The 18,459-nt window shown below is 38.8% G+C and overlaps 1 protein-coding gene across 4 annotated transcripts in view; it reads right to left on the reverse strand.

Moving 5' to 3' along the window:
• STXBP4 (syntaxin binding protein 4) overlaps positions 1-18,396 on the reverse strand; it is a 123,979-nt gene extending 105,583 nt beyond the window's left edge. Inside the window, exons 1-6 of one of the 4 annotated variants that reach the window (XM_019542452.1) lie at positions 18,379-18,396; positions 13,573-13,672; positions 4,901-4,974; positions 4,646-4,741; positions 3,617-3,686; positions 2,568-2,642 (exon numbers count right to left, since the gene is read on the reverse strand). In XM_019542452.1, the coding sequence (XP_019397997.1) occupies positions 2,568-2,642; positions 3,617-3,686; positions 4,646-4,741; positions 4,901-4,974; positions 13,573-13,601 (344 nt within the window). In that variant the 5' untranslated portion in view covers positions 13,602-13,672; positions 18,379-18,396. Of the gene's footprint in view, positions 1-2,567; positions 2,643-3,616; positions 3,687-4,645; positions 4,742-4,900; positions 4,975-9,341; positions 9,475-13,572; positions 13,673-17,491; positions 17,537-18,378 lie in introns of those variants that run through there. The other 3 variants (XM_019542451.1, XM_019542453.1, XM_019542450.1) reach the window with 3 other exon arrangements.
• Between the last annotated feature and the right edge of the window lie 63 nt (positions 18,397-18,459).

Consider the following 18,459-nt stretch of genomic DNA (forward strand, 5'->3'; position numbering starts at 1 on the left):
ATACCCTTTCCTCACTTCCTCTGCTGGAAAAACCAGTGATCTCGAACTAGCTTTTCTAGTTATTCCTCTTCTTCTTTGTCTGATCAAATGTACTACACTTCAGAACATGAAATAGGGCCATTTTTATGTTTTCTATATTATTTTAAACATCATTTGACTTGTAAAAATTTAGGGACACTGGGTTTCATTCTGGTTCATTATATAGATGTACAAAGATTAGATTTAGCATAAGAGTTTCTATTTGACTTCATTCCAGACTTTCTCTTTTCATTCTAAAGTATAATATTGCTGGAGGGGAAAAAAAATTCTTCTTTCATTACATTAATCAAACCTAGAGTACTGCTACGAAGGTAAAAGATAACCTTGAAGCTTACAAAATATTTCTGAATATGATCCTAGTAATCATGCCTGAAAACGTAAATGAACCAAGAAAACACAGCCACTATGAAATAACACTTACAGCTTGAGTTTGTGCTCACATATGAGAGTTAGCACTGTTCTATATCCTGTTTTAAAAGAAGGAATAAAGAAGAGGGAGAAAAAACCCTTTGGCAACACACCTGACACATTAGAGCAAAATGGCAGAGTAAAAAAGAAATGTAAAGCCAGCATTAGACATTATGCATTCAATTAAGGAGGGAAAAAACAAAACCTTACTGACCAGAGCCTCCTGTAAGAAAAACTGGGTTTTAAAATTAATTAGTGCGACTAATCTTAGTGATAAAGAAAAAAGTGAAAATGAAAGGAAGAGAATATATCTAGAAGGGCTGTAAAACACAAACCGCAGTAAATTTCCTGTTTCCTATTTCCTGCTCTACAGGGTTAAAATACTAAATGGGGATCTTACTATTGAGGAGCAAATGGGACACAGCAAATTTATGCAACAAGGAGTTATAGTCATCAATCCAATATACACAGGTTCCAATATCACAGCAGAGACAAAGGAACATTTAATGGCCTGCTTGTGATCTCAGTTATACCAGCATAACTCCAGTAAAACTCTACTAGCCACAGAGGAGCAACTGAGATCAAAGTCAGACACATTATTTATCAGCTGTTCACATACACATTAGTTATTACTTCAGGAATTAAATAGTGCCAGATTCTAGGCCCGTACACAAAAATTACATATGCGCAATAGTAGGACATAAATTGAGAGACAGTTTTACAGGAGTGAGGATACATTTAGAGTTCTGGTCACTGGGCAAACCATGAGGATGGTGAAAGAACTTGTGGATTTTAATTATTCAAGAAGGCTAGAGGAACTAGGTCAGTATGCTTTAGATAAAATCAGATTAGGGATGGTGCCCACAGCTACCTGCAGAGTCTGAGGAACAGAGAGAGGACAGAAGCTGCAGAGTCATTTCAGCTACTGTTAATTACAGGACAAATGTAGACTTAAGAAATCCCAGCACTTAAAAAAAAAAAACCTCCCACCATATTTCTATGTAGAGGTTAGCTAATATGCAGGACTACCAAGTTAAGGCAGTGCTAGCGGCAATTCTTACAATGATTTTCAAATATAGTTATCTAAGTATTTGGATGACATAGCTGGTAACTCAAAGGGAGGGAGGAACAGACCTAGATGGGCTTCCTGGCATCTTTCCATCCCAACATTTCCTATGCTTCCATGCCAAAGTTGGTTTATATGATTATCTGTAGATAACAAGATTAAAGGGATATTTTAGCACAACTGTTCCTACTGTGTAGGAATTTGGGGCTACCGGCTGCACTGAATCATTTAACCAATTTATCCCAACCAATTCAGCGCTCTTAAAAGGTCAAAAAGGCAGCTTTTTAAAAAGGTCAAAAAGGCAGCTTTTTAAAAAGGTCAAAAAGGCAGCTTTTTAAAAAGGTCAAAAAGGCAGCTTTAGAAAGAAGAGGAGGAAAAAAAAAAAACAACCCCAAATAAACCAGATTGACCCCATTTTCAAATGACTAGAGCATGGTGCCACTGGTGGTGTGTAGTCTAGTTTTTTATTCATATATTGTCTTTTTTGCTTTTATTTTTTTTTTGCTATGATTTCTCCAATAAACTTTATACTTCAAAAATATAATAGTCAGTTATTCAGTATTAGGATGACATCAAATACTTGACTGTGTTATTGACTGTGCCTATGCCACGCAATATTGAAATCATGAATATACATGGGCCAAAATGTGCAGACTTTATTCAAGTTAGTAGTACCACTGTACTGAAGGGGACTGCTCATTTGAGTAAAGAGCAGTGCAGCATTTAGCTTTACTGAATGCTACATCAACTATTTTTTACTAGAATGGGATCAGCTTAGCCATGAAAGGTAGCTACAAAAACATACTGATGTACTTCAGATATAATCTCTGCTATCATTCTTCATCAAATCCTTGCTAAGAGGACTCAACAAACTACAGTCACCCACTTGAAAGATATAATAAAAAATATGTATGATACTGTGACAAAAATATACTTTACTATAAAAAAAAGAATAAGGTATATAATTTATGCCATGGATATTTTTATGAAAAACCCCAAATTTTAACAATTACCATAAATTAACTAACACAACAAAATTTTATCTTTTTCTTACTTGGCTTCTTCATCTCTCGCAATCAGCAGAGACATGTGATTAGATGCAGATGCTGTTCGCAAGATGTCAACAGCTCTGGAAGGGAGACAAAGAAAGTCAACCACAAATCACTCACCTGCCCCAAAAGACGTAAGAAAAAAGGAAAGCATCAGCACTGCTCAACTTTTCAGTCATGTCCTAGAATAGGTGCTCAACTGGGTAGTCACTTCCATTTCCTACAGTGTGATGCTCAACTGAAGCAGAACAACTGTCATCGACACACAAGGAAGGGGAAGAAAAGCCTCAAAGAGGCAGACATGCTGACCCAAATCCTCACGCAAAACCCAATCCACCACATACACCTCATTTCGTACTTTGAGACATGCCATCAATTCCATAGTGAACAATGAACTAACATGGCAGAGAAGAGGGCGAATTCTCAGTTTAACAGAAGAATTGTTTTGAAAATACTATTTTGACACCTATTCCAGATAGATCCTGGATTGTTACGGGACAGAAGAAATTTGGATGAGTACAAGGCGCATTTTGTATCATTCTTTTTTAAATTTGTACTATAATAGTTTTATTGGTTTAGTTTTTATGTTTAGTCCACAGCCACCCAAGATTACCTGGTGCTCCATGTTGAGTGCTGATGTTCCTGCTACAGAACCCAAGTAGCACCCTCCATAAATATTCCAGACAACTTCTCTAAACAGACTTATCCCATCTGGGTTACAAAGAAATACCATGTCTTCACTGTATGTAATCAAACTATTTGCTTTCGCTGGTATCCAGCCGAACAACATGATAATTACAATAATATCAATACCGCGCTGGTTTTATAACTATTTTAACAAGATTTCCTTAAACTTCAAAGACCGTTTTACTGAGTAACAACTGATGGTATACATAATTCCACAGATTGATGGTATATAGTGAGACTGACTTCAATGAAGTTATGCCCTTTTAAACAGTGGTTCATTTGGTCTATAGCTATCTTGATATATCACCAGTTTCCACAATATTGTTCCAAACTTTAAATTAGTGCGCAGTCATCTTTATGAACGTACCTTTCGTTGGTTACACCAACTAAGTTTTCTCCGTTCACATCCAAGATTAGGTCTCCAGTGAACAAGCGACCTTATAAAGAGATTAACAAGAAAGTAATTTACTAGCCTGTATTAAGTAACTTAGAATAACATACCACCGTTTGCATTAGGTTAGAGGGAACTTGGTGGAGAAATATCCTGGTTTGTGGGTCTCTGTTAAGAAAGATGTTCCTGTGCTTTTATTAAGTGATCTCACAAACACTTAATCATGGACTTAACTGTAATACCAAGAGTAGTATAACTATTGTCAACAGAGCTGCTCACAACTGTAGCATTAATCATGTGCTTATTTTCCTGGTTGGCACTTTAGGCACGAGAGCTTTAGCATTAGGTCCCAGCTGAGTAAATAAATAATAAATGTTTACAGGTGGGTTATAATATAAAAATGAAATATGTTTGTGATTTATAATGTTTATAATATTTCTTACAATAGCTCTAATTTGAGCCTAAGTCTCTGTCTATAGGAGCGTAGGAACTGTATTTGCCGAGTCATTTTAAATTTAACATTGGCTATTTTGGATTAAAGATATTTGAGCGTGAACAAACCCAGATTACGTTTAGAAACTTTATGCTAAACTAGCTCAGGAGGCTAGACTATTCTAACTATTGTACATTCTGTGTAACAGAGATGGTCCTTTCACGTACATCAGAAAAAACAGCCATAGCACATTCGGCTGAATGCCCTGAACTTTTACTAGAGCCAATGGATGTTGAGAACCTCAACATCTCTGATTTTGGACTGATCACCATATTCTGAAGATCTGACTGGAAGTCCAAAAACTGAAAAGCTGCAAATCCATTAATTATCAATATACTCCATTTCTCTCTTCTATATCTTGAGTTACAATCTACTGCTGAATCTTCACTGAACTACACTTTGCTTATTGTACATGTTAAAAACAAAAATGGAAAAAACAGTGTTCATTTGCTTTCTTAACAGTTTTCTCTGCAACACGGGACGCTAATAGAGATTCAAAAGCAAGTATTTACTATCTAATGCAGCCATTCCTCCAGGCAAAATTCTTTTTATGAAAATTCCATAGTCTTCTGAAGTCTGCTCCCGATAACCTCCAATAATTTTAACCCCTGTTGAAAAAACAAAAGAAATAAGCAACAAATTAGTTATTTCATCCATTGCACTATGTTTGGACAAGTCCAAAAGAGAATGAGAAACTCTCTCTCCTGTTGATTTTACCTCATGAGAGCTGGTTCATTTAAAGACAATTATATATGCAATCTACTTACCCAATCCATTCTGACAATCAGAAAGAGTAATGCGATGTACAGCACGATTGATTCCATAAGGACCCATTATAGTCCTAAAAAAAAAAATTTAAAAAAAATCAGAGCTGTTAAAATTCTAATAATGAAAATTCACTTTGGGAAATAAAAATATGTAAAAACTACAGTGGTTCTTGTTATATTTCATCTTTAGTGATGTTTTTGACTAAGTGTTACTGTACTGTGAAGGAAAAATGTGACAGATAAGAGGATACTTTCATACTGAAAAAAGATGGGGAAGTAAATATAATACATGTACCCATTGGGCCTTTCCTAGAAATATTTCAGGTCAAATTTTCAAATCCTTACATGATAATAAAAGAGGGTTAACTTATTAAATAACTCAAACCTGGTCTCATTTAGCACAGAGCATATGAACCACAGGAAGTTCTTATTAAGGAAGTAAAGATTTTTTAAATTCTATTGCTAATATGGGCATCACTGCAATATTTCCAGAGCCAATGGAAGAGCACAACTCTCTAGCACCTAATTACTGGTGATCTCTTTTCTTCCATATCTCATTCTCTCAACAAACATCATTCTCTCTCCCCCTTAATTTACAGAAGCTTCACTCTTACCCAAACACAGAATGCAAGAATAAGAAATGTAGGTGAGGGCAGACTGATTTGTCAAATGGCAAGGGCATTACTTTATGACCCTGAAACTTGAAAGGCAAATAATTAAGGAAATTCCCCCCAAAGGAGTGATAATCCTAGGAACTGAATTTACAAACACATCAGAAATCCCCCCAAGACTATGCCAAAGTAATATAAAGTGTTAAAAAACCTGGGTGCAAAAAGGTATTAACAGGCCAAGCATTATTTACCCAGATCCATTTTCACTCACATGGAGGCTTTTGAAACAAAACCTAAATTAAACCATAAATAACTTGTCATCTACTTTTTTTTTGAGAGGACCCACCTGCCCTATAAAAAGGAAAGAAAGAAAAAAGGAAAGCATTAGCATTGCTTAGCTTTTCAGCCATGCCCTCGATGAGATGCTCAGCTGAGTAGTCACTTCTATTTCCTACAACTTGATGCTAAAGTGAAACAGAACAACTATAATCCATTCACAAGGAAGGGAAAAAACGACTCAGAGTGGTAGATATGTAACCCAAATCCTCCTACAAAACCCAATGCACCACATATACCAGACCATATGCTCCTTTTCTGCAAGGACTCAAGTGGACATCGAGGTAAGATGCAGAGCTGGAAGAAAGGGTGAGAACCGAGGTTCTAGGTACAAAGTAACCTCCTGAAACCAAGTTCCAACCCGTGGAAGCGTACGCTTCCAAATGTTGTCCTGCTTGTGTAGTAAACCACATCAGCTCTGTTTTCAAGGGCCTTTGCACCTCCCAAGGCAGACAAACTATCTGCCCAATAATCCCCATTATGCTGTCACATGCAAGATAAGTGGTATTAAGATGTCTGTACTACTGAGAAGTGTGCACTTAAATAACTTACAGGCATCAACAAAGAAATAAATGAGAGAAAAAGAAGAGACAACCCAGGAGACAAGCCAGTTTTTCTTCAATCCGTTTTGTTCTTTTAACTTTCAAAACGTGCCCTTTACCGTAGGCAGAAAAAAGGACTACTGGGGAACATTATTGTTTCAAAAGCTTATGTTTCAAAAGGAACTCAATTTACCCTAGCAAGCATTTATTCTACAGGATAACAAGAAATGATGAATCCCAATTAGGATATGCTATAATTGTCAATGATCATATTTCCTTGTTGGGATCATTTCTACTATTTCTGCGTGATACAGAATGGAAATATCTTCCAAAAGACAGTTTAGCAGTGCATATTTGTATAACACTTGAAAAGAAAGAACTGTATAATCTAAAGAAACCATCTGTCTGACTTCACAACCTCATTCCCTACACCCAATCTTTTTGTTGAAGAGATTAATTAATCTAATACAATATAATATTATGTATTATTCCATAATAATACAGTAAGTGCTTTGACACTGAAATGTGTTAATCACCTTCAAAAAGCCACCATGGATGCACATATATATCACTGAAACACTCAAGAAACAAGAATTACACCATTCTGAAGTCCACAAAAAGTTTTCTCCTTAATTATGGCTTTTGGTACTGCAGCGACACATAATTCGCTGTTTTAGTCTGCGGTCAAGTAGAAGAAGGTAGATTTGCACCTTATAGACTAACCAAAGTAGATATACACCAATATACATGCGCGCACACACAGAGTATATTGTTCTATTCTCTCAAACATCTCTAACTGCAGTTCAGTACTCATTCCTTCAAATACTACAGAGAAATAAAAAAATACTGTAACTTTTTTATTTATTAAAAATGAAGAGGGGGGGAAGAATTCAACTAGATATTTCCTGAAATGTTTGTGTTCCTCAAAATAAAATACTTCATCAAGTATTCTTATTTTCTACTTATCTTTTGAAGCCAATCTTGGTACAACCTCAAACGTGGAAAATGTATTCATTTCAACACACAGGTCTTTGGTTTATAAAACTTAATTAATCATGAAGGAATCTGGAAAATTCTTATTAAAGTTAATTTTACCAAGACTTTTTTTTAAAGTAGCAAATTAAAAATCAAACACATTTTGCCACTCAGTCCTACAAATCCAATTCGGGAGGGGGTCATTCCACTAAGGATTTCAATAATCAGATTCTAACTTTTCAGTATTTAAAAGAAAAACAGAGACCATCAAGAATGACAGAACCTACAATACAAAATGCAAGAGTATTATGAACAATGACAAAGAGTAGTTTAATTTAAGAACGAAACACTTGTAATAAAAAAAGAACCTTTTAAATATCTAATAGCAAAATGCATGCTGGAAATCTCTTTACATATCGTACATGAAGATTTTGGTACATAAAAAAGAAGACACAAGACTGAGAAATAAACCTTCACCGATTCTAATGATAACCATCCAATTCTAAGGATACCTTAAATTTATGTCATGTACAGATATATTAGGTAGAGCTGAGATTATGAACTAACACTGTCAAGAGAGCTAAATTGTTTTTACTTTATTAATAAATTTAAATTACCAACTTAGAATGTATGCATGTGGCCTAAAACCAACTAAATCAACCCTGGCTCTAAATCAACCCTGAGGTACACAAAACACAGGGAACGTTCACATATTAATGATTACTCATAAAGTTCAAAAGAAAATATTCTGGCCACTTTTAAAAAAAAAAAAAGGAATTGCAAACCAGGTGGATAAATTACTTATAAATAAAATATTTTATTTAGGGGTAACATCATACTATTATACAGACCTAAATGGCAGTTCTTAGCAAAAACACTGTAAGTGAAAGGATCTGTGCAATTCGTAAGGTGTAAAATGACTTTATAACCTTAATATTCTAGGACTGGGATTTTCAAATCTTGTGAAGTGCCCTACTTGACTTTCAGAATGAGTTATGATGCTATACTCATTATGGCTAGACCCTCAAATTGTGTAAATTAAGACACCTCTATTGCAAAGGTGCTGCAACCACTTTCATCACTTGGGAATCAGGCACTTGACTGCTTTTGAAAATTGCACCCTAAATTGTTCTAATTTCACCAAAATAATCTATTAACACATATTACTGAATACTCCAAGGAGGACATAACACTCCTCACTAATAGCAAAATGATGCAAGTAAGAAAAACTGACACCTAAATAGTAATAAAAATCATAATTACAATGCATCGTAGCATGCTTTGTATAATAATAAGAAAAGTGACATTTAATTATCAGCATAAATCAAACAATGCTTGATGAAACACTTCCTTGTAAAGAATACTACTAAAGAAACTTGATAACAGACTAAGAAAAAGTAAAAGGTGAAACAGAAGATACTACCTGTGAGTATGCAGAATGTGTGCCATTAGTATAGGTTTGTTACACTGAAACCTATTAGCACAAACAGGATAATAAACAAGCAAAAAAACCTAAATATTTTAGGTAAAACAAGGTTCAGAATATTTGTAGTTTCGGGGATCAGCTTGTCATAAAGGCTATTAAAGCTAAATCGTTAATGCTTTCTTCCACTGCTTTATTAACCTCAATATATACGAAAGTTTAAAATATTGGTAACCTAGATTATCTGAGTATTTATCATAACTGAGGATTCTGAATACCGAAATCGCCGATAATACAAAAGATAATAAAATAAGTACATGGAAGTGTGTCTTCTAATATACAGCCTTAAGAAATCACTCAAGTCACTTTTTGTATATATATATTATATTCAACAAAGTTTATCGGCCAAAAAGTAATTTTCCAGAAAGGATCACACCAAAAGCAGAACACTACATAATGAAGCGGAGAAGGGTTGCAGGTCTGAAAACAAGTTTACTGCTTTTCTCTTAGTTAATACTATAAGACGGCTATTAAACCCCATTGGTGTGGCATACCAGTACAGAAGAGAGAGCCCATCAAAATGTTCTGGTTCATCTTCATCCATTGGAGAAAGCAGGGACATTCTTCAGATCTCGGTAAAAACAATAAAAGCATCCAAAAGGCACTGAGGGTTTCCAGTTCAACAGGACAAAGGTTATGAGTGGGACAGCTCCTGTTACTAAAAAAAAAAAATAAAAATCTCCGCAGACAGATTGAGATGGGTGCCTCTCTAATCTCCTCTGAAACCCTGCTCGTCACATGGACTAATTCACCTATCAAAGCAATGTTTACTCTTTTCCGGGTAGGAGATGTGGGTTTGTAGCAACTTTTGAGTCTGTTAAGCCAGGAGCACTGTAAAAAGCACTTTTGCTTGCCTCAAGTCAGTCTAGAATGAGATGTATTTCCAGACCCTGGCAGACAAACCACAACTAAAAACCAACTTTTTTATACATCCCAAGATGTACCCACTGTGATCCTCCAGACATGTTCAAGAACAATATAGCATTAACATCCTTTCTTTGATCTTTTTAAAGAAATCTTCTTAATAGACTTGATTATAAACACCCGCACAAAAAGAAAGCTAGCTAAACAGACAGATAAACCAATTGTGAAGGAAATATCAAAGGCCAAACATCTTTATTACATAGTTTGCATATGTTCATGGCAGTCAAATTAAAAATAACTCTAGTATTTCCATCCATACCAGAAAAGAATTAATGTGGAAGTGAGATTCTTATCCTTATACATTTTTGTATAGACCAAAACTGACACTGTAGATTATACTTTACATGTGTTCTTTTTATTCAGAAAAATATACAGCAGGATGAAGAGAAGATTTCCCTGTTGCTACTTTTCCGTGCAGGTCAGTGAGCAGAACATAAAATTGCTCTGAAATTCTCATACTAACATTTTCTCAGAAATGCTTTTTCCATTATTCCTATATTTCTTTCCAAACCATATTAGTCATCCTTTCTTTTACTTCTTTCCCTTATGCGGACAAGGTGACCGGAAATAGAGATGACTGCATTAAAATCCTATCAGACAAGCCAGATTCCTGGAGAAAGTAATAAAAGGTGGTGGGCTTTAATAAAAGCATGCAAAGGGTTATCGGAAGCGATCCCACAAACTTCAGCACCAGATTCCAGAGACAGTGAATAACTACAAAAGCCAACTCTGTTCCTGATATCTGACAACTCCAGAAAATAGCCACTGGACTAATGGCAAACACATGGAGGGATGCACTCCACCATCTCACCTGAATTATGTTAAAAGTGAAGGGTTGGGGTGAAATTGTGGAGCTGCTCTCATTAGTCTAACAAAAAATCCATTGTCAATCAGGCTGAGTCTAGAGAAAGATCTAAGTCTTCTGTTCAAGTTATTCAACTTCTAATATTTCCTTCTACGTCTGTTCACATACTTTCCCACTTGACAGGTATCTCTTCTGGAACTATGCAACGACTGTGCACACTTTCATCACTCGTCCTCTCCCTAAAAGTTCTCAACTATGGATCTTAATTCCCTAGAGCTGTGGGTTTTCCCTTTAAAATGAAACCCACAGCCTGCGTTCCCCTCTCCACCGAAAGCTTTGTCCCAGTAGAAAATGAATCTCTTCTAAAGCAGAGAACAGGCTTGTGACGAGACAGCATCTGTCAGTGTCTGGAAGTTGCACAGCAGGGCATCCTGGATATCCTAGAAATGGAAGCACATGCTTCAACATCCCCTTCCTTAAAGTCACAGTCCATGCACTTGGCTAACAGTTACCTATTTTCTGGGAAAGGATGCTCTATTTTCTTAAACGTTGTGCTAAACTATGTACAAGCCTATGAAAAGAGGATCCCTAGAATGAAAAGCTTGCAATATAAATGTGTAAGACAGAGGGAAAGCAGGGCAAACTGACCTGCCCAAGATTACACAGTATATCAGAAGTACCAGTTCCCATCAAGTTCACGTGCAGAGTTTCACTAGACTCGTTGGAACTACTCAGGTAAATTCAGGATTCAACCAATGCAGTTCTACCTGAGCTAGCAATTTTGGAAGAGGGGGAGAAGACGGGCTGTTGATACTAAGCAGCAGGTCAATGACTCTGAGCAAGGGGAGACGGCAGGGTGTTTAACACACCACTGGCACCTACAACAATCCTCTCAATGTTGCTGTCACTACCAGCATTGTATCAGCTGTAGCAACAGCAGATAATACTGCAAAACACATCACTTGTGCAGACGAGGTTTGGGGTCATGCTTTACATAATGGAAGAAGATAACCAGTAGAAATTTTATTCAAGGCTTTGTGCACCCACGTTGTTGTTATGTTTTTTAAGTTACAAACAGAAGTTCACTTTTTGTAATCTGGGGACAAGAAATGTTCCAGGAAATATTGGTAGATGGGAAGAGTTTCACTTTCTTATTGTATAATTTTGTCTGCAGAAAGTTTAATTTAAAGACTTAGAAGAGGTCTTTATAAATAAAGTACAAAATTTCCATCAGAAATAATCATCTTTTTAAACAGACACAAATCTTTCTTCAAGGATTTATATTTATTGCTGGTTCCTCACTTTCGTCGCTCTTACCAGCTCCACTTCACAAGACTTCTCACCCCTGTCCATTCATTTCTCAGTCCTGTTTTCATATAACCTCGATGCATTGTTCCATTTCCCTAAACTCATCCACAAGCCCCTGCATTCTCCCTCTTGAAGAAGTTCTTAAAACCCTCTTAAAAGCCGTGACAAATTGATTCATGTAGAAAATCACTATCTAACAAACTCCTCAGGGCATGAATCATCATCCCCTTATATAGCCCTGGAAAAAGGCCTAGCACATAATAGGCAATACCACAAACAGACAAATAAATAGTACTGAGGAAAGTAAAATGTTCCACAGATGTTTCCTATTATGCTAGTACATCCAGATAGGACATACAGTTTAAGGTACTTCTTCAGAAATACTCCTTCAAGTAGTGAGTTACAAGCTTCTGATGGTCTCGCTAATTTATAATATGCTTATTCTAGAACGGTAGAAACAGCATGATACAACATTACCAGTTAGCAATGGAGGCTGGCAAGATTCAAGTAATTCATCATCTGCTAAATAAAACCTGTAATCCTTAGTAGAAAGAATCATGGAGTGATTTAAAAACATGTTGATGATAAACAAAGGCAGGAAAAGGCCCCCTACAAAAATCAAATTACATAAAAGCAAACTGTCACGTTACAGAATGAAAATTCACGAGTATATTAAAGCCCAAAACCATGAGGATGTTTTGTTATACAATAACTTGCAGTTTAAACAACAAGATAATTGAACAAAATATGAATTTTGGCTAATTCTTTGTAGACAAGTATTTTAAACATGAAGACGCATTTAAACTCAAATCCCCTTCTTAGACTGAAAGCACCCCTCAGAAAATGCCAGGTCTTAAGTTTTCCCTCATTTTTTGAACCTAGAAAAACCAGCTCTCATGAGGTAAAAGATAAGGGGCATTTTTACACATGCTCTGAGAGGCATGGGGGTGGTCTTTAATTAGTGAGTTGTGCTAATTAAGAGCACCCAAGTGTCACATGTCCCATGACACTGAAGTCTGCTGAGGCACGTTAATTTCCGCACTCCAGCAGACTTGATTAATCAAGACTATTTTTTTTTTTACATATTTAGAGATGACACTTAATAAACTTAGATATTCTGTTTTAAGTTTTACAGTTGATTTACAGGCTGGATTTCCAGTGCATCGGAGCAGGCTCCCTGCACATGTATAGGAGCCCAAGGCTTCTAAGGGAACACCTGTACTGCCTAACCAGCGCAGGCTAAATGACATAAGAGTTTAAGAGCTCCTTTGCACCTAAATTTCATGGTGTCAGCATAGTATCTAGTGCACAAGTTTCCACAGATTAAAAAAAATAGCATAGCTTTACAGCAAATGCACGTGATGACTAAACAATCTCCCAGCATTTAGAAGTGCTTGCTTCAGGGCAAAGACAAGGTACAATGATAGAACAACATGAGGATGCTTGTTCAGTAGATAAACAGAAACCTTTGATCTCCGGAGTCATAGCGAGCAAGAAAATAAAAAACAAACAATTAAAAATATTTCTATGCTTCAGAAATTGCACTATACTGTCACATTATCGAGCTGTTTACCATAAGGGAATCACAAGAACAACACACCAGCAATGAGACCACAGAGAATTTGATTCTGCAATCCAAAGACCACTTGGCCTTTTAAAATAATAAGAATGAAAAATGTATTACTTACTTTTTTGATAGGGGCTCTGTAGTGGCCATCTTTCTAGATGAACTGTTTCATTAAGAGCTCAGAATGGAAGATTCTGTCTCATGACCAAGATTAATGATTGCTGCAAAGAAGGAGAAACCGCCTTTTGAAACTTGCATAGAGTGAGTCTTTATTTCCAACTGCTTAGAACCAATTTTCTTATTATTGCTGGCCGTGAACACTTTGCAGACGAGCGAAATAGCAAATGCCTTAACATCTAGGGTCTTTGTCTCTTATATCTGCATATCAGTTAAGCACATATTCTTCTTGGGGTCACTGCATATTTCAGCCCCACTGTCTACTTTGGAACTTGATTGTACTCCTGTCAACTAAGTCAGAAGCAATAAAGGAGAAGCAGCTGTGAAAAGGCTGCATTAGAGATACTGAAAATGATAGGAGCTAGTTAGCTTTGGCGATGTTATTGTTACAGTGCTCCTTAAGTAACCAGCTCTATCTTTGCTCCTGGTATGATCAGCCCACAAAACTGATTAGCTCTCCTCATTTTAAAGGCTTCTAAGTTATTCTCAGGATTGCTCCTCAAAGCCTTGAAAATGACAGAAGCTACTCCGTTTCAGGTTGTTAATACCAAGGCAATGACAGAGCTGTGTATTTAAGGTACACTGTTTCAACTGAGTTTAGGCAACTACCTTTTGTCCAGCCCCAACGCTATACATTTAAATGGCATACATTTAAATTTAGGTTATAGCGATTTGATAAACTACCGGAACAGGGCTAGGTCAAAAATATTGGACTGATTCATCTATAGAGTAGCTCAAACACATCAACTTTAAACCAAGTGTTTTACTTCATTTTCCTGTGCTTTCTCCTTCCCTTTTGTTTTAATACTAAATTGTAGGAGTTTTCTGTCCCTTCCTTGCGCTGAGAAACAAGGGGCCTTGATCGCAAATAGTGTGTTTCTGGAGTGAGCTGGCAACTTAACTGTATAAGGAAGTACATACACATTACCCCCTCACCCTTCAGATTGGCACCTGAGAACATTATGTTCTGAAAATGCAACATTAATATAAGTCAGAATCTAAAGGGTAAGGTTTCAGCCATGTGTTTCTTGTCTTTAAGAGAGGAAACACAGGCATCACTAAAGAATAAGAATCCAAATGAATTACAAAGTCAAATCAAGTAGAGCTTGTTCTACAACTCTGAAGCAGTCTCAAAATCTAAAGCTAAAACCATTTATCAAGAAAATTATGTATGCATAACAGCATGATCTCTCCACATCTTGTGTCTGTAGAGACAAGTACCTATTTCACAATAAGTCTTCTGAGGTTTAACTTAATGAAGTGTGTAAATTCAGTGGATGAAAAGTGCTATACAGAAGCAGATGGAAATACTATTCTTCCTAACCCATCAACTAATATAATGAATGCACTGTAATGAACCCATTCAGCATACAGCTCTCTCCTGTGTGGGGGGTAGTCGCTTCCTAAGTTCTAGTTCTATAAATAATAGCAAACCCTTTAAACCAGGGCGAAAAAGGAAATCTTTCCCTCTGAAATTTTCCATCCGTTGCTATTTGCAAGATATTGTTTCTTTGTAACAGTTTAGTTCAACTTGTTTCTTTTTTCTCTATATGAATACTGTGGCACAGTTGGGGAAAATTAAATAAAACCAGAGCAAATTTCCCCAGACTTCACTCAAGGCTTTATAATTCCACGCTATTCGACCCTCTAGCCAACGAGTGAAGCAGTGTCAGGAGCTGCTAAATATCCCATGTTAGTGAAGGCAACACCACAGAGAAAAGAAAAGCAACACACCAAAGTAAAACTTTCATATATAGTTTCAGTGCATGAAACTGGTGCTGTTTGTGTTTGCTATGTTTGTGAATTTGTCTGAACTTGTCCAGAAATCACTGTGCTCTACAACACCCTGGGTAATTTAGGCAACATGTTCAAGTTCTACATAAACACCTAGTCAAATCAATGCAAATTAGAGTGATCCTCCAGCAAAACACGATAGCTTGAACCACTGAAAAAACCAACACATCACACAATGCAGCGAGACACCACCCATAACTGCTGCTTGCCTCCAAGGTCAAAGCATTTGTGGAAATAAATGGAGCTAGACAAGGGATAAGAGGGGTGTCTTCTTGCTCTTCTGTACCAAAACACCATCTGAAAAACTGCTGGGCTACTGCTCATTACTCTGCATTACGTCCTAGGTTAGCACAGCCAGAAGTCACCTCTGCAGCAAAATACTGTGATGCAACAGGGTAGCACTAACTGACACACAACAGCACCACCTGCAAACGTTAGGAGCTCACCACAGGTTGCTGGAAGGGGCCGGCTGAGCTCACAAAGGCTGGCAACTGCCCCCTGCAATTGGTCATAAACACACCAAGCTCCATGTTAGAGCTCAGCCCACCTGGCTTTCCCCCACTGCTCCTACTGGGAAAAGGTGTCAGACCCTCGGTCTACGCGGCTCAGAAGCCTTCCCATTTCCAGCCAAAATGCATTCCTGGCCCCTTTCTTGCCCCTCTCTCCTTGCCTCAACTGCTCCACTCCCTCCACGTTTTTAACCCCATCAGGCATATACGTACGTGTGCCTGCAAACATGTACATGCATGTATGCATGCATGCATGCATATATGTATGCACACAGGCACATACGTAGGCATATATACGTGTGTGCGCGCGCCTGTGAGAAATGGCTGTGTTTCGATTCAGTTTCGGCTGTTTTGGAGGACAGCGATTCGTTTTGGTGTTTCAGATCACTGTCCTGTTTCGTTTCAGTCGAATCTCAGTTTCATAGTTGATAGGGTCAGAAGGGACCTGAGCAGATCATCAAGTCCAAACCCCTGCCATGGTCAGGAAAGAATGCTGGGGTCAAACGACCCCGGCAAGCTGTCTATCTAGCCTCCTTCTGAAGACCCCCAGGGTAGGAGCGAGCACCACTTCCCTTGGAAGTTGGTTCCAGATCCTAGCCGACCCGACTGTGAAGCAGTGCCTCCTGATAGCTCTCTCTCCTCTGAATCTGTTTTGGACTGGCTGCAAGGGATGCTTTGCACAGCCCTACTGCCCAGCCAGGCAGGGCATGGGGATGCAGAGCCCCAGTGGCTCATCTGGGAGAGGGGAAGGTCCGCTGCCCTCCATGTAAATGGGAAGACCCCCGGACAAATCTCTGATCCCTGTCACGCTGGATTGTGGGGCAGGGAAGCAGCACAGAGCAGAGAGCAAACATGCTGGTCTCTGCTGTGTGACCTGGCTCCACAGGGAGCAGAGATCCATGCTGGGGTCTTCTCACCGTCACTGCCTGTCCTGGATTTCTGCTCCCTGTGGAGCCAGGTCATGCAGCAGAGACCAGCATTGCCTTGCCATGTGACCTAGCTCTGCAGGAAGCAGACATCTATGCTGGAGGTCTCCTTGTTGCTGCTGCTGCTTGCTCCATGCAGCCCTGCATCAGCAAGGGCAGTGCGGGGTGGGCAGCTGCGGCAAGAACACCCCTGGCCCGGATCCCTGCACCCTGTGCAGCCGAATCGCATGGCAGGGCAGCAGCATACAGCTGTTTCCCTACAAAACTCTGAAATTTCCCAAATGTTTCCAATGCTTCGTTTTGTTTCACAGCCTTCCATTTCGATTTGGAGTTGGTGTTTTGGGTGCTGAAATGGCCTAAAACACCTCTGAAACAAAACAGCTGCTGAAATTTTGCACCGCCCTAATGTGTGAGTGTGTATATTATTTGTGTATGTGCGTGTGTGCATATAACCTGAACAGTGGCGATGCATGAGGGGGACACGTGGGTACACACCCCCACCCTACAAAAAGGCGCCGCTGACATTGTTGGCAGCACCTGTGGGCGGCTGCCGCTCGCCACCCCCACCAGCATCTGCGGGCAGCCAGCAATTGCCGCTGGGCATCACTGACGGCATCTGCACATGGTTGCTGACCCCTGGTCGGCGCTCACCATCCCCCTCCCACCACCCATCTGTAGGAGCTCCCTGGTTACCACCTCCACATTACCTGCCAGTGCTGCCACATTCCCGCTGCTGCTAGTGCTGCTGTGCCCCCCCCAGACGCTGGGGGCTCGCGTCATTCATGAACCCGGATACCTGACACACAGAAGAAATCGAATTTTAGCCGATTTTTAAACAAACGAAATCTTCATATTTTCTCAAGCAGGAAGCAACGGTGACCACCTGAAACCCGAAATCCTGCTCCTGCCTTTGTTTCGAGGCAGTCTGCATCATCACAGATGATCCCAGAAGGTGAGAGGCTCCGCACCAGCTACGAACCGCCTGCCCAGAGCAGTTTTCCACCTACTGACTCCTCTGTGAAATCCTATGAACTTTCTAATATACACACGCGCACAAACACACACACACACAAACTTTTTGTAGGGGGTGCATGTACTCCCCCGTATGACCCCCCTACGTATTGCCACTGTCCAGGTTATATACACACACACACACGTATTAGGGCTGTGCAAATTTTCAACATCTCTATGAAATCCCATATGAACTTTTATTTCTACCCAGGTGAACTTCGACGCTCTTTTCTCCAATGCCTGATGAAGGGGGTTTGTGCCCAAAGGCTGGTAATGAGAGAACTTTTTTTTTTTTTTTTGCAAAAATCTTGTTGGTCTAATAAGATGAGTCCTGATTGCCCCTTCCTCTCAAGTAATATGGCTACAACCTGGATACCTGTGTGTGTGTATACGCACACACATGCATATGTATCTACATACATAGATAAATATCCACATATACACACTTACATACACACACACATACCCATAAGTATATATATATATGCACGCATGCAGACGGGCACATACACGTGCATGCATGCAGATCTGTGTAGTGTGCACCTGTCTGCGCACACACGTACGTGGTCTGTACCGCCGCTGCCCCCGCCG

Source organism: Crocodylus porosus, unplaced genomic scaffold (genome assembly GCF_001723895.1).
Source record: "Crocodylus porosus isolate Cpor-Errol unplaced genomic scaffold, CroPor_comp1, whole genome shotgun sequence".
NCBI classification, from domain to species: Eukaryota; Metazoa; Chordata; order Crocodylia; family Crocodylidae; genus Crocodylus; species Crocodylus porosus.